The 17,300-nt window shown below is 38.3% G+C and overlaps 1 protein-coding gene across 1 annotated transcript in view; it reads left to right on the forward strand.

The window, feature by feature from the left end:
- The window catches only part of DNAH11 (dynein axonemal heavy chain 11), a 363,940-nt gene that overhangs the window by 77,765 nt on the left and 268,875 nt on the right, over positions 1–17,300 (forward strand). Inside the window, exons 26-28 of the mRNA XM_030822211.1 lie at positions 9,030–9,254; positions 10,776–10,867; positions 12,069–12,195. Coding sequence (XP_030678071.1) covers positions 9,030–9,254; positions 10,776–10,867; positions 12,069–12,195 — 444 coding nt within the window. The remainder of the gene's footprint in view (positions 1–9,029; positions 9,255–10,775; positions 10,868–12,068; positions 12,196–17,300) is intronic.

Genomic DNA, 17,300 nt, shown 5'->3' on the forward strand with positions numbered 1-17,300 from the left:
ATTTGCATTTCCCTGATGATCATGGATGATGAACATTTTTTCAAATATCTGTCGGTCATTTGTAAGTCATCTTTTGAGAAATATCTGTTTAGGTCCTTTGCCCATTTTTCTGATTGGGTTACTTGGTTTTTTGCTTTTGAGTTAAGTTTCTATATATTTTGGAAATTAGCCCCTTATTATATCTATGGTTTGCAAATATTTTCTCCCAATCCATGCATTGTAGCTTTACTCTTTTTTTTCCATTGCTATACAGAAGCTTTTTAGTTTGATGCAATCTCATTTCTTTGTTTTTGCCTTTGCCTGTACTTTTGAAGTCATACTCAAGAAATCTTTCTGTAGACCAATGTTGTAGAGCACTTCCCCTAGTTTTCTTCTAGTAATTTTATAGTTTTAGGTCTTACATTTCAGTCTTCAATCCATTGTGAGTTGATCTTTTTATATGGTGTGAGATAAGGGTCCAATTTCATTTTTCTGCTTGTGGATATCCACTTTTCAAAGCACCACTTATTGAAGAAATTGTCCTTTCTCCATTGTGCGTTCTTGGAAATTTTGTTGAAAATCCATCCACCATAAATATGTAAGTTTATTTCTCGGCTCTGTATTCTGTTCTATTGGTCAATGTGTTTGTTTTTATGCCTGTATCATGCTCTTTTGATTACTATAGCTTTGTAATGGATTCTGAAGTCAGGTAGTGTGATGCCTCCAGCTTTGTTCTTTTTGCTCAAGATTGTTTGGGCTATTCTAGGTCTTTTGTCATTTCGTATAAATTTTAGGATTCTTTTTTCTATTTCTGGAAAACATGACATTGGAATTTTGGTAGGGATTGCATTGATTCTTTAGATCTCTTTGGGGTAATGTCTTAGTCTGTTTTGTGCTGCTACAACGGAATGCCACAGCCTGGATAACTTACAATGAGCAGTAATTTATTTGGCTCACTGTTCTGAAGGCTGAGAAGTCCAAGATCAAAGGGCTGCAGTTGGTGAGAGCCTTCTTGCTGTGTCATAACATGGCAGAAGGCGTCACATGGTAAGAGAGAGAAAGAGAAGGTTGATCTTACTTTTATAACAAACCCAGTCATTATAATGAACCCACTTTCTTTTACTTGTTTTTTTCTTCTGTAAAATTTTTTTGCACATGGTGACTGACAAGAATCCACTTTCTTAATATCACTAATTCACTAATGAGGGCAGAGCCCTCACGATACCTCTTAAAGGTCCCGCCTCAAACACTGTTGCATGGTTGATTAAGTTTGCAACACATGAGCTTTGAGACACAATAACAGGTAGTACAACAGCAGGTAGTATGAACATTTTAACAATATTAAATACTGGGATAACTTTAAATACTGAATACCTTTCAATTTCTTTGTATTATCTACATTTTTTCACCAATGTTTTGTAGTTTTTAGTATACAGGTTATTTCACCTCGTTTGGTTAAATTTACTCAAGTATTTTACTATCGTGAATGGGATTGATTTCTTAATTTCTTTTTCAGATAGTTTGTTGTTAGTATAAAAGAATGCTGATTTTTGTGTGTTGGTTTTGTACCTTACAAGTTTACTGTATTCATTTATTAGTTCTAACAGTTTTAGGATGGAGCTTTTAGGATTTTCTAAATATAAGATTATGTCATCAGCAAACAGACACAATTTCACTTCTTCCTTTCCATTTGAGTGCTTTTTATTTCTTGTCTAGTTGCTCTGGCTAGAACTTCCAGTACTGTATTGAATAGAAGCATGAGAGTGGGCATCCTTATCTTATTCCTGATTTTAGACAAAAAGCTTTTGATTTTTTGCTGTTGAGTATATTAGCTGTGTGCTTTTCATGTTCAGCCTTTATTGTGCTGAAGTACACATTCTTTCTATGCCAATTTTGTTGGGAGTTTTTAATCATGAAATGATGTTGAATTTTATCAAATGCCTTTTCTGCATATATTCAGATGTTCATATCGTTTTGTCCTTTCTGTTAAATATGGTATATCACATTTATTGATTTGCATATCCTGGCATTCCCGAGATAAATCTCACTTGATCATGGTGAATGATCCTTTTTAGTGTACTGTTAAAATCAGTTTGCTAGTATTTTGCTGAGGATTTTCTTAATGTATGTTCAATCAGGGATATTGGCTTCTAATTTTCTTTACTTGTGGTGTCCTTGTTTGGCTTTGGTATCAGGATAATCATGGCCTCATAAAGTGAGTTTGGAAGTATTTCTCCTTAAGTTTTTTTGGAAGAGTTTGAGAAGGATTAGTATTAGTTCTTCTTTAAATGTTTGGCAGAATTGCACCAGGAAGCCCTCCTGTCCTAGGCCTTTCTTTTGAGGAGAAATATTTTAGTATTGAATCAGTGTCTTTACTCATCTGTTCAGATCTTCTATTTCTTCTTGATTCAGTCTTGGTAGGTTGTGTGTTTCTAGGAACTTAACCATTTCAATTTGTTGACGTATAACTGTTCATAGTAGTCTCTTATGATCCTTTGTATTTCTGTCGTATCAGTTGTAATAACTCTTCTTTCATTTCTGATTTTGAGTTATCTCCCTTTTTTCCGTAGTCTGGCTAAAGGTTTGTTGATTTTGTTTACTATTCAAAAAACCAATTCTTCATTCCATTGGTCTTTTTGTTGTCTTTGTAGTCTCTATTTCATCAATTACTGCTCTGATCTTTATCATTTTTTCCTACTATTGATTGTGGGCTTAGTTTGTTCTTCTTTTTCTAGTTCCTGAAGGGTTAGCATTTAGTTGTTTATTTGAGATTTTCTGGTTATTGTAAACATTTATTGCTAAAAACTTCCCTCTTAGAACTGGTTTTGCTGCATTCCATACGTTTCAGTATGTTGTGTTTCTGTTTTCATTTGTCTCAATATATTTTAAAATTTCTCTTTTGATTTCTTCTTTGACCCATTGGTTGTTTGGGAGCATGTTATTATTTTTCATGTATTTGTGAGTTTCCAAAATTCCTCCTGTTATTAATTTCTACTTTTATGCCACTGTGATTGGAAAAATACTTGATGTTATTTTTGATCTTAAGTTTTTATCTAAGATTATCTGGCAGACTTAGAAAACATTTATGTTTTTTTACATTGATGGATAAGAGATGTACATAATTTGGGGGTACATGTGATAATATATGCATATAAAATGTAAAGATCAAATCAGTGTAATTGGAATGGCCAGCATCTTAAATATTTGTCTTTGTGCTAAAACTACTGGGATTTTTCTCTTCTAGATCTTTTGGAATACACAATAGATTATTGTAAACTGTAGCCACTCTACTGATCTATCTAAGCCATGAGGCTTAGAAAAAATATACCAAGTTATTTTAAAGAGATGACAACTTAGATCACAAAGAAAAAAGAAACCTGAAGAAAAAAATGAAGAAGAAACTCCATTCCTTCCCCCCACCCCACACTTTGAACTTTAGTTGTCTCAATTTGTATATTTTTATATTGTCTATCTCTTAACAGTTTGCCGTAGCTATTGTTTTTGATAGATTTGTCTTTTGGGCTTCATGCCAGGGGTATGAGTGGATTACACACCATAGTTATAGTACTAGAATATTCTGTGTTTGTTCACATATTTAATTTTACCAGTGGGTTTTATGGCTTTAAATACGTTGTTTAATGTCAGTGTTTTTCTATTTCAGATTGAAGAATTTCCTTTAGCATTTTTTATAAAACTAGTCTGGTGGTGGTGATTTAGCTCAGCTTTTGTTTGTTGGGGAAAATACTTTAATCTCTCTCTCGTATTTGAAGGATAAGTTTGCTGGACACAGTATTCTTGGTTAGCAGGGTTTTTTTTTGTTGTTACATTTAGCACTTTGAAAATGTCATTCCACTCTCTACTGGCCTGTATTCTTTCTGTTGAAATGTCTCTTGTCAAATTGGAGCTTCTTTATATCTTATTTGCTTCTTTTCTTTTGTTGCTTTAGGATTCTCTATGTGTCCTTGACCTTTGAGAGTTTGATTATTATGTGACTTGGGGTAGTATTATTTGGGTCAGTTCTATTTGGTGTTCTCTGACCTTCTCGTACCTGGATATTTATATCTTTCTCAGGTTTTCAAAAGTTTTTAATATTATTTATCTTGTAGACAATCTTCACTGCTTTTTGTTATTTTTTTCTCTTAAATTTGTCAAGACTTGTTTTGTGGCTGTATTAGTCTGTTTTCATGCTGCTGATAAAGACATACCCAGGACTGGGCAATTTACAAAAGAAAGAGGTTTGTTGGACTTACAGTTCCATGTGGCTAGGGAGGCCTCACAGTTGTAGTGGAAGGTGAAAGGCATGTCTCACATGGCAGCAGACAAGAGAAGAAAGCTTGTGCAGGCAAACTCCCCTTTCTAAAACCATCAGATCTCTTGAGGCTTATTCACAGTCACGAGAACAGCACGGGAAGGACCTGCCCGCACGATTCAGTTACCTCCCACTGGGTCCTTCTCACAGCACATGGGAATTCAAGATGAGATTTGGGTAGGGAGACAGCCAAACCATATCATTCTGCCCCTGGCCCCTCCCAAATCATGTCCTCACATTTGAAAACCAATTGTGCCTTCCCCAAAGTCCCCCAAAGTCTTAACTCATTTCAGCATTAACTCAAGAGTCCACAGTTTGAAGTCTCATCCGAGACAGGGCAAGTCCCTTCCACCTATGAGCCTGTAAAATCAAAGGCAAGTTAGTTACTTCCTAGATAAAATGGGGGTACAGCTATTGGATAAATACAGCCATTCCAAATGGGAGAAACTATCCAAAATAAAGGGGCTACAGGCCCCATGCAAGTCGGAAATCCAGCGGGGCAGTCAAATCTTAAAGCTCCAGAATGATCTCCTTTGACTCCATGTCTCACATCCAGGTCACACTGATGCAAGAGGTGGGTTCCCACAGTCTTGGGCAGCTCCGCCCCTGCGGCTTTTTGGGGTACATCTTCCTTCCCAGCTGCTTTCACAGGCAGGTGTTGAGTATCTGCAGCTTTTCCAGGTGCACAGTGCAAGCTGTCGGTGGATCTACCTTTCTGGTGTCTGGAGGACAGTGGCCCTCTTCTCATGGCTTCACTAGTCAGTACCCCAGTAGGGACTTTGTGTGGGGGCTCTGATCCCACATTTCCCTTCTGCACTGCCATAGCAGAGGTTCTCCATGAGGATGTTGCCCCTGCAGCAAACTTCTGCCTGGGCATCCAGGCATTTCCATGCATCTTGTGAAATCTAGGGAAAGGTTCCCACACCTCAGTTCTTGACTTTTGTGCACTGGCAGACTCAACACCACATGGAAGCTGCCAATTCTTGAGGTTTGCATCCTCTGAAGCCACATCCCAAGCTCTGTGTTGGCCTCTTTCAGCCATGGCTGGAGTGGCTGGGATGCAGGGCACCAAGTCTCTAGGCAGCACACTGCACAGGAACCCTGGGCCTGGCCCAGGAAACCCCTTTTTCCTCCAAGGCCTCCAGGCCTGTGATGGGAGGGCCTGCCACAAAGGTGTCTGATGCCTTGGATACATTTTCCCCATTGCCTTGGAGATTAACGTTCAGCTCCTTGTTACTTTTGCAAATTTCTGTAGTCAGGTTGAATTTCTCCTCAGAATATGGGATTTTCTTTCCTATCACATTGTCGGGCTACAAATTTTCTGAACTTCTATGGTCTGCTTCCCTTATAAAACTGAATTCCTTTAACAGCACCCAAGTCACATCTTGAATGCTTTGTTGCTTAGAAATTTCTTCTGCCAGGTACCCTAAATTATCTGTCTCAAGTTCAAAGTACCACAAATCTCTAGGGCAGGGGAAAAATTCCACCAGTCTCTTTGCTAAAACATAACGAAAGTCACCTCTGCTCCAGTTCCCAACGAGTTTTTCATCTCCATCTGAGACCACCTCAGCCTGGATTTCATTATCCATGTTATTATCAGCATTTGGGTCAAAGCCATTCAAGTCTCTAGGGAGTTCCAAACTGTCCCACATTTTCCTGTCTTCTTTTGAGCCCTCCAAGCTGTTCCAACCTCTGCCTGTTACCCAGTTCCGAAGTTGCTTCCACATTTTCGGGTATCTTTTCAGTAGCACCCCACCCTATTGGTACCAATTTACTGTATTAGTTCATTTCCATGCTGCTGATAAAGACATACCCAAGATAGGGCAATTTATAAAAGAAAGAGGTTTATTGGACTTACGGTTCCATATGGCTGGGGAGGCCTCACAATCATGGTGGAAGGTGAAAGGCACATCTCCCATAGTGGCAGACAAGAGAGCTTGTGCTGGCAAACTCCCCTTTTTAAAACCATCGGATCTTGCGAGACTTATTCACAATCATGAGAACTGCATGGGAAAGACCTGCCCCCATGATTCAATTACCTCCCAGTGGGTCCCTCCCACAACATGTGGGAATTCAAGATGAGATTTTGGTGGGGACACAGCCAAACCATATCACTGGCCTAACACATGGTCTGTCTTGGAGAATGTTTCATTTGCACTTGAGAAAAATCTGTATTCTGCTATTGGATGAAATAGTCTGTCTATGTCCGTTAGGTCTATTTGGTCTAAGGTGTTCAAGTCCACTGTTTCTCTCTTGATTTTCTGTCCAGATGATCTATCCATTGTTGAAAGTGGAATATTGTAGTCCCCTTCTATTACTGTATTGCAGTCTATCTCATACTTCAGATCTGTTAATATTTGATTTATATATTTAGGTTCTCTGATGTTGGGTTCATATACATTTTAAATCAGATTTTTTAAATTTTAAATTGTGATTCTTTACTTTTTCCTAGTTCTAATACTCAACATGTATTTATTTATTCATTGAGCATCTAATTGTTACAGGCTCCAGGTATGATACCATTTGTGATCCAAAGTTATGAACACTTGTTCTCTAGGAAGATGCACTTGAGTAGGGAGACAAGCAAAAGGACTCTAAGGAGTCTAAGAAGAGACAGAGAGGCTTTGTGATTAAGGTGGGTGGAAGACCCAGGGAGGGCCTTAGGAGATGATGGTGCTCATGCTGAGACTTGAAGGATAGTCTATTATTCTTGAAAAAATGGCAGTCAGAAAAGGGTGTTTAGGCAATGAGGACAATATTAGTAGCACTTTGGAATGACAGGATGTCTCTACCATTCAAAGGTAATGTTAAGACTCTAGTTTCCTTGGAATATAGATTTTCTTTATGGGGATAGTGAAAGGTAGGCCTGGACAGATAGTCTGAGCACATGATATATGGTCTTGAATTCTAAAATTATAGTGTTAGCATCTCTTCAGACGTGAAAAGAAAAACTATTCAGAGGAAATAACAGTAGTGTTATTATTAGACATAAGACATTTAGGAAAAGAAACTGGTTTGGACAGATGACACTATTATTATTGGTTTATTCAGTGTGGAGGACATTTACACAAAGGTGAAACACCAGACCACAGCTCAACACAGAGGTTCAGCCAAGAGCTGGTAGCTGGGAGTTCACTGTCAGTATCTTGAGACTTGATGAACTAGATAAAGAGAGTAAAGGAGGTAAGCCAGCTGAGAATAGAACATTGGAAAAGGCTGAATTCGGTGAACAAGAGGAGGAGACAGAAAGGAGGCAGCAAGAGAGTGGTCAGAGAAATGCTTAAAACAGGATACTGTAATATCATAGAGAAGTCAAGGCATGAGGTTTTTCCCTCAAAGAAGAGTCAAGTATGTTAAATACCTAGAGTAGAGAAAAATGAGGAGTAGAGGTCATTCTACTCAGTGACTTTCTGAGATTTCAATGTCATAGAATAGTGAGAAATACTAGCTAGACTGCATGGTATTAAAACAAGCACTGCTGAGCTAAACGTTGAGTATCCATGGACACAAAGAAGAGAATGATACACACTGGGGCCTAGTTGAGAGTGGAGGGCAGGAGGAGGGTGAGGATCAAAAACCTACCTGTCAGGTACTATGCTCATTACCTGGGTGATGAAATCATCTGCACACCAAACCCCCATAACATGCAATTTACCTATGTAACAAGCCTGCATATGTACCCCCCGAACCCAAAATAAATGTTGGAAGGGAAAAAAAGACATATGAGGACAGACTTAAAACATTTAAGTTAAGCAGATATGTAATGCTGTGTGATAGAAGCGTTTCAGACATACTAGCCATATTTTAATTAAAATAGAGTTTGTTAGCTTTTCTTTTAATATAAACATGAGAAACAAAAACCACATTAATTATAGCATTCTTTTCAAAATAAAACTGCAACCAGTACTTGAAAAAAACAAAACAAAAACAAGCACTGGTGATAGGAGAGCTGTGGAGCCTAGCAGTAAATGGAAAAGGGAGGAAAGTGGAAGCTGGAGGGCCTAGCAGGCTGGTGGGGGCAGTTTGTTTATTTGTTTGTTTGTTTGTTTGTTTGAGACAGAGTCTCACTCTGTTGCCCAGGCTTGGAGTGCAGTGGTGTGATCTCAGCTCACTGTAAGCTCCGCCTCCTGGGTTCACACTATCCTCCTGCCTCAGCCTCCCGAGTAGCTGGGACTATAGGTGCCCGCCACCATGCCCAGCTAATTTCTTGTATTTTTAGTAGAGACGGAGTTTCACCGTGTTAGCCAGGATGGTCTCAATCTCCTGACCTCGTGATCCGCCCACTTTGGCCTCCCAAAGTGCTGGGATTACAGGCGTGAGCTACTGCGCCTGGCCTATTTTTTAAGATTAATAAACACATACCTACACAAGCTTGGCATGACTAATAGGGATGAGGGGAAGAGCAATGAAAGAATACAGTTTAATTCCCAGTGCTGAACCCTCAATACACAGTATTTTTTTTCTGCCTGCAATAGATGCAGGGCCTTCTTGAGAAAGACATATGAGATACAGCTGCATATATTTATCTTTTTTTCTTTTTGGAAAAATGTGAATATGAATATTTACTACCATTAATTCACTCATTCACTCATTTAGCAAAAACTTATTAAATGCCAGTTCCAGATATTACGTGCTAGGTCTAAGAATCCAGCAATAAACAGAGTAGATATAGTGCCTCCCTCATAGCACTCACATTCTACTAAATTTAGCTACTATTTAAAATTCTTTGCCTTTATTTTAGGTTCAGTTGCAGACTCTTCTTCAAAGCAAGTACGTAGAATATTTCATTGAGCAAGTGTTAAGCTGGCAAAATAAATTAAACATAGCAGACTCGGTCATCTTCACTTGGATGGAAGTCCAGCGAACTTGGTCTCACCTGGAAAGCATTTTTGTCTGTTCAGAAGATGTTCGAATCCAGCTTGTGAAAGATGCTAGAAGATTTGATGGGGTGGATGCTGAATTTAAGGTTTGTGAAAGACAGGCTGTATGCTATTCTAGCAAAGTTTTGTAAAGAAACATGATTTGGAGCATCGTATTTATAAAAATGAATATATTTTTGCATGAGTAAGCAGGAGTCAGGAGACTTTTCCTGCAAAGGGCCAGGTAATAAATATTTCAGGTTGTGTGGATCATGCAGCCTCTCTAACACCTTCTGAATGCTGCCATTATAACATGAAAGAAGACATGGGTAATATATAAACAAATGGATATGGTTATATGCCAATAAAGTTTTACTTGTAGACACTGAAATTTGAATTTCACATAGTTTTCATGTGTCACAAAATATACTGTTTTCTATTTTTTTCAATGATTTAAAAATGTAGGCTAGGCCTGGTGGCTCACACCTATAATCCCAGCCTTTTGGGAGTCCAAGGTAGGAGGATGGCTTGAGGCTAAGAGTTTGAGACAAGCCTAGGCAATATAGTGAGACCCCTTCTCTACTAAAAAAATTTTAATAATTAGCTGGGCAAGGTGGCCCACGCTTGCAGTCCTAGCTACTCGGGAGGCTGAGGTGGGAGGATCACTTGAGCCAAGGTAGTTTGAGGCTACAGTGAGCTATGACTGCAGCACTGCACTCCAGCCCAGGTGACAGAATGAGACCCTGCCTCCAAAATAAATTTAAAAACCATTTTTAGCTGCTAGATCATGCAAAAACAAACATCAGGTCATATTTGTCCCATGTACCATAGATTGCTGACCCTTGTGGTAATAAAGGTAAACAGATTCATATTCAGAAGTAAAAGACTGAGAAAGGACAGCAGGTAGAAAATAATACTACTAGTTTCGGTTTTTCTTTTCTGTAAAAGCCATAGAAAGCGTGTGGCATGGTGCACATAATGGTAATTGATTGGAGAGATTTCTAGCAAAGGAGAGTGACTATTTCTTTCTCATAAAAATTGAGATTAAAAGGTTTTTTATGTCTACCTAAAGTAGAAGTCACAGATAAATTTTAAGTCATTTAACGTTTGAGGAAGAAAAAATAGATTGTTTAGATCTCTCTCATTTTTATACGTAGGTGTGCTTTTTAAGATTCTGGGTGCTCTCTCATTCTCTCTCTCTCTCTCTCTCTCTCTTCCTCCCTATCTCCCTTTCTCCCTTTCTCTCTCCTCCTCCCCCGCCCCGTCCCCTCCTCCTCCTACCTGTCTCCTTTTCTCTTCTTTTTCCTCTTCCCATTCTCCCTTCCTTGTCTCCTTTTGCCTTTATTCTTTTTCATTTGATTTAGAAGAGAAAAATTCTGTGTGGGCCTAAAGTGGTGATAATGCTTATCACTTTTATTTTGATAAAAACGGTGTGCTTGTACATTGCTTTTGATCTTCATCTAAGAGTTGAAAAGCAAAAGTAAACAGATGTGGTGTCAGACATTCTTAGAAGTATCTTTGACCTTGCCTCTTCATTCTTTGTTCTTCATTTTTTTATTCTCGAAATGATTAAAAGTTTAGAAAAGATTGTTCTAATATCCACGGCCCCGTATTGTACTTTCATACAGGAGTTAATGTTCAAGACAGCCAAAGTAGGAAATGTGTTAGAAGCAACGTGCAGACCTAATCTCTATGAAAAACTTAAAGATTTACAGTCCAGGTAAGAATAAAGCTATATAAGATAACCAATTTAGTGTAATTTTATGAAGCCTTTTTCACATACCTAATAGTATTTAATACTGTATTGTGGAGGTGCAACCTCTGCTAAATTATTTTGTAATTTTGCTTATAATTATCTAATTGTCTCATACATATGACATGGAACATATATATAGTAAGTTAATGTAAATAAACCCAAAAATATTTGTTTTCTGAGAGGAGTGTTATACTAGTAAAATTAGAGTATCTTATTATCAAGAGAATTGACATGATTGATCAATTATTTCATCAAACTATCCTGTAAATATTGATTGAGCACCTACTGTGTGCCAGGAACTGGGATTGCACTCAGTTAATGTAGTCCTTTAGTTTCTATATAGTTTCATTTTATTAGAAATTATCCTGAGGGAGCACAGTAGCATTTTTGAAATCATTGTCCCAAGGGCCATTTGTAAAGTAATTTTCACGTTTAATTCTATAACAGTTAGTGGTCATAAGAATATTCTGGCTTTTGATTAAAAATGGGCAGATCTGCTACTAAAATGATGGGTTGTGGAACTGCAATCCTTTTTTTATTACAAGGTAAGGAAAAGATCTAGATAAAATATTACATAAACAAAGCAGTTTTATAGTCTGAAAGTTTTTTTGGTAATAAAAAGTGCAAAGTTAATTATTTCAGTTGAGTGATGCTCTTTGGGGCTTTGGGGCTCTGCCTCTGGGTCATTTCTACTCTGCTAAGGGCAATAAAGTGGAACCAATTCTGGATCTTATGACTCCTCTGAATACCTGACAGGAGGGAAGTCACTTGTGTTTTATAGACATCCAGTGGGGGAAAAGAAGGCCGTAAACCAATTGCTTCTTACCAGTGCATTTTGCTCTCAGGTTGAAGGATGGCGACCTAGTCTTCTCCACTGCTGTTTAGGAGGAAAAGCAGTGAATAACGTAAACCTAAGTCTAATTCATATTTAGCCACAACTAATGGTGTGTGTGTGTGTATTTGGCATAGTACTCTTCTACTTGGCATAACTTGTATATTAGTCATAAGCAAGATAGATGATGGTGTCAAAAAGAAGGAAGTAAGCTACCTATTAAACAGTGAGTTTACTATAATGAATGGACAGAGAGGACTTGAGTTTTGTTTTGCTGAAGTTTTAATGACTGAATGGACAAGATATGCTTAAAAACATTTTTCATTCATATAGGCTTTCTCTTTGTGAAAAAGCTCTTGCTGAATACCTGGAAACCAAGCGCATAGCCTTTCCTCGCTTCTATTTCATCTCTTCTGCTGATTTACTTGACATTCTCTCAAAAGGAGCTCAGCCTAAACAGGTAATATTTTTTTGGAAAGTCTCGTATTATACTGTGTTAGCTGAGGAATGTCATAGTGTCTCTATCATTGTCAAATGCTACCTGTCATGTCACATGGGCCAGGAACTAGAAAATCTGCAGTTAAAATTTGTAATGTAGCATCAGAGGGATGTCAGAGGCTGTGCAAAAGGGAGTAGGAAGAATAACTGTCTGGTGCTCCATAAAGAGAAACTATATTAAGTGTGTAAGGCTTACAGTGCTGAAAGAAGTTGATGGAAAGAAACACTGTCGCCAAATCCCCCAGAATTCTGGGACAAGAGCTGGGGCATCCATTGCTTGGTTAGCAGCTTTCCTAGGGGAGAAAGGGTCACTTGAAACGAGACCATGGCTGGTACCTTCTTACTCCTCCCTCTAGAGTCACCTTCATAATTATGACATTGGGCTCATCTTCAGTGCTGTCCAAGTTAGATTTGTATAATTTCAGGATCATCCCGAATTAACCCTCTAATTTTCCCCTATCTCTGCAAAAATAATGCATCACCTTTTTGCTGATTCCCATGTCAATATTTAAAGCAAATAAAAACAGGTACTATCTTGTGTAATCTGAGAGCTCAGATCAGGGACAAACTGTACAAATTCCAAAGCACTCCTTCCTATAAACTTTAAGAGAATGTTGCCTTTCATTTAGACCTACTCAATCATTCCTATTCACTTAGATCTTACAGTTGTTGTGGCTGACATAGCTGGTCACTCCTAGAGTTGACTGTGTATTACAGATTATTTTGAAACTGAAGCTTGTGCTATGTAATTGTGGAGTTATCTCCATGTTTTTTTTTTCTCAGAAAAATTTTACTCTAGACATATTTTTGTGCCATTTTCTTTAGAATTTGTGTCTTCACGTTGCAGTTCCTTGAATTTTGCTGTTCTTTGGGCACAGTATTTATCTTAATTATTTCTCTCTTGTTCGTCACTTAACTGAACCTAAATCCAATTGGTTGGCTATTCTTGTTGTTGATAATACAAGTGGAGTTGTGCTATTAGTAACAGAATTTTTGGACAATTCGGGCAACGTGATCAGGTTCACCACTCAGGTAGTATTGTTTTGTATATTCATGCTAATTTCCAGATGGCTTTGCAAATAAAATCTCTGTGATTAAATTGACTATGAATCTACTATATCCATCTTTTACATACTTATTAGCATACAATTAGATGCCTTTAAAAAACTATTTTGAAACATAATAGTTGTAACTACACTATGCTTCAATAAACCCCTGAGGTTATCCTCATGACCAGCAGCTGAACCCTCTGCCCAGGGTGACTGTATGAGGGTAGCAGGTATTATATTTCATGAAAGTACCTGTTTCTGAATACTTTTCAAATCTGAAATGCTTATAATGCAAAATGAATTTTCAGTAAGTTAGCAGAGAGGTGCATAAATCTGTAAGTAGGTAAGCATTCTCTTTCTTTTAATCATATTATTTAAACACAATGAACGCTTATGTGACTGGTTTATTGAATAATATTAATTCCATGGAATAACAGTCATGAAACAGTTTTATCTTTCTGCAGTTACTAATCTCACATGTGCCCTGCCGAATCTCTTTGCACAGGTAGCAGACCCCTTAATAATATCTCCAGCAGGTATCATAATTTCCTATTCCCCCTTTCTTATTAAAAACTTAAAAAATAAACCAAAAGCAACTCAGCATATTCTAGCTGGAAATTTCCATCTCATCTCCATGTCAAGGCCAAACCTTCATTTAATAACTTGGGGTTGGGAGGGAGACTTCAGCTCTTTCATCCCCCGTCTCTGCCCATTTATCATGGGGAGGGGTTTAGGGCTGTGATCTGTCCGTCGTTGCCCTTTCTTAATGAGTGCTCCTGCTTCCCTCACCAGCAGTGACTTTCCATCTTCACCCTTAACAGCAAGGATTCACGTGCTGGGTTTCTGGTGGAACATGTGTGCAGGTCCTCTGGACAAAGGGAACCTCCCCAGGGATGTATATGCCAGAGCCACCCCCACTTTAATCCTTCCAGTTCTTGCTCCTGGCAGTGTAACCAGACACCTGGTTCCATCTTCCTTCTCGTTTTCTACCTAGGCAGATGTCGAAACAAGGGGCACATCAAAGATTCACTTACTACTGGTGCCCAGAGTTTTTATGAGTGATTCTCCTATTCCTCTTGCTTGACCTTAGACTAGAGGTTGGGGGACCCAGTCTTCTACCTTACCCACAAAAGGGGAGGGAGATGCCATGGCCTCCCCGTCGTGGCTGATAACTCACACTGTGCAGATGGCCTCCTTTGCCCTCTTCCTCCCTATGGTACTTTTCTGTAGAAGGCGTGCCTGGAGGTAGAGGAGGGTGGGGTATTGAGATGTGTCTTACCAAACCCTGGGGGGACTAACTGTCCTAACCCACATCCATTACCTTCAGAATGTGCACATACTCACTACCTCTTTGTCCTTAATTGAAGTCTAGTCTGTGCTAGAGGAAAAGATCACTCAATGAATTCTTGTCACCAACTCTGTTCACCCTCCTTTTAAATCATCAAAAAATCCTTCATGCCTTAGCTAAACTACATGTTGACTCACAGTCTGTGCATGCCTGATGCCAGTTTACTTTTCAAATTTCAGTGATGTGCTTTTTAAATCCTTCTAAAAATTTTTTTACAACATGACTTCGGTATTTTACAGAGTGCTGTCTTCTCCATTATCAGTGTGACTTACTGTGGATGTCTTCTCACCTACCCCATTCATAGCATTTTAATCATGCGTTCTAAATCCCTGAATTCCAGGTACATTGCTCAGTACTAGTACCCCTCCTTAATGAATGACTAGATTATATAAGACGTTTGAAACATTTGAAATTATGATGAAGCTGAATGTTAAAATCACAGCATGGAGCTCTCCAAACTCCCTCACAGCTGTGCTGATGAATGCCACCACGCTAACAAAGGGAGGTGGGTATTTCTTCTTGCCAGCTAAAAGGATCCAGTCCTGTGGCCACAGTATAAACATGCTTACAGTTCTGACACACAGATTTGAAGTGGTTACATATATTTTTGATATATTTTGAAATTTTGAGAAAATTTGTATTCCAAGTCGTGCTCAAAATGTGATTTCATTGAGGTCTTTTGGTGTACACTACTTAAATTTTGAACAATTAAAATTTACATAAAATGCTATCACACTCTTACTAAAGGTCTATTATTAGAAGAAGTGTTCAGCAGCCTTTGTGGTACAAATAACCATCCAAGAGTGACTTGTTGAGAAGGAGCTAAGGGCCATTTGAGTCATCTAGAGCCATAGTCGGCTTCTTTCCCTGAAAGAAATGGTCCTGCAAATTCAACATGCATTCTGCATTCTTGCTCACTAACTACGGAATAGTTAATGCTACAGGCTGTTATGCCAAGAGTGTGATCTTGCCACTCTCTCTTACCCTCTTTTCAATATTAGAATCAGTTTCAGACCACCAGACTTAGTCTTTCCGTCTATGCCTTTTGTGCTAACATTCCTGAATGTGCTCCCTGTAGTGTGACTGAGATAACATGGCAACTGCAGCTTGTGGAGCAACAATGCAATTTCCCCATAAAAGGCGCCCTTTGTGGGTAGATAACTCATCTTGGCATCTTGCGAATGACTTGAATTTTCCAGGCCCCCCTGCTTTACTCACCCACACTCCATTCAAGAGTGTTGGTCCAAGTGAGAGTTTCTGCAGTTAATTGTGGAATGTGATCAGCTTGAATAGAGCAGCCAGGGAGGTCTGATAACCACTACAGCCCCCATATTCTGTAAGCAGAAACTCCCAGTTTAAGATACAAGAGTTGGAATGGCAGAGTGATAAAATTGGTGTGTCTAGAATGCTGTCAGTAATTATCAGCTTAAGAGTAAGTTTGGTTAAGGTCAAGTTTTAAAAATTTTCTTCCCTCAAAATTTAGCCTGACTTCCCAAGGTTATCGATTAACTAAAGGATGGTGGATACAGGTGCTGCTTAACTTCAGTGATAGAAGTCTCTCATAGTTGCTGTAGAAATAGAACTTAAAAGTGTATTTGCAGGATTCATTGACATGGTGCAATAGCTATGGACAACTGGCCTGAAGTCCTTATGGGATTCAGTATTAACATTCTTTGGTATTTTTTTCCCCTTTCAGAAAAACATTTGTATTTTTTAACTGAACTAGTATAGTTGTTAAAGTCAAACAAAATAATATCAGTTTACCCTTTTGCACCCTTTCAGGTTGTTATATACTACCTTAAAATAACTGACAACTTTGGGCAATCAAGGTGTTTTTAACCACTGATTCCTAATGAAGTGAAAGGTCTTTTTGTCTGAGAACAGTTTGCACATTTTCTTTCTCTCGTCTATGAAACATTTAACTTCTCCATAAAGGTTAGGTTTGGAGAAGCTGATCCACAATAGAGCTATACTAAAGAAAGACTTGATGTCAACGTGGTCGGCCCTACTTGTACTTCTCATGGGGTAGCTGTGATTCTTACATGGCTACTGAGCACTTGAAACGTGGCAGCTAAGGAACTGACTGTTTATTGTAATGAATTGCAATTGATTTAAATCTAAAAATTGATATTTGATTCAGTTATTGGAAAACATTGTGTGTTTGAAACAACTTGGGTGTGTGAATCTACCTTTGCCCCTGCATATTGTATGAAATGAAAATACAGGTGTAGCATTTTCAGATAAAAAATCCAAATTGAGCTATGCTGTAAATATAAAATGCATACTTGGTTTCAAAGACTTGCTGCAAATAAAATAATGGAAAAGATCTCACTTTTTATATTACTCACATGTTGAATGATAATATTTTGGGATATACTGGATTAAATATACATTAAAATTAATTTCACCTTTTTAAAATATGACTTAATGTGGCTGCTAGATGGTTGTAGCTGTGGAAATTGAAGCCACAATGCATTCTCTAAAATGACAAGATACATATACTCAGGAATGCTTAATGTTTGCATGAAGAAATGCCCTTCAAGGGCATCTGCACCAATCTACACACAAGGAAATCTGCCAACTTGTCTTTGGAGAAATCCCCTAAATTGCAGTGATGAGACAGATGGCAGTCAACTGATACCTCTAATAGACTGTAAATATTGGCATTCA

Source organism: Nomascus leucogenys, chromosome 11 (assembly GCF_006542625.1).
Source record: "Nomascus leucogenys isolate Asia chromosome 11, Asia_NLE_v1, whole genome shotgun sequence".
NCBI classification, from domain to species: domain Eukaryota; kingdom Metazoa; phylum Chordata; class Mammalia; order Primates; family Hylobatidae; genus Nomascus; species Nomascus leucogenys.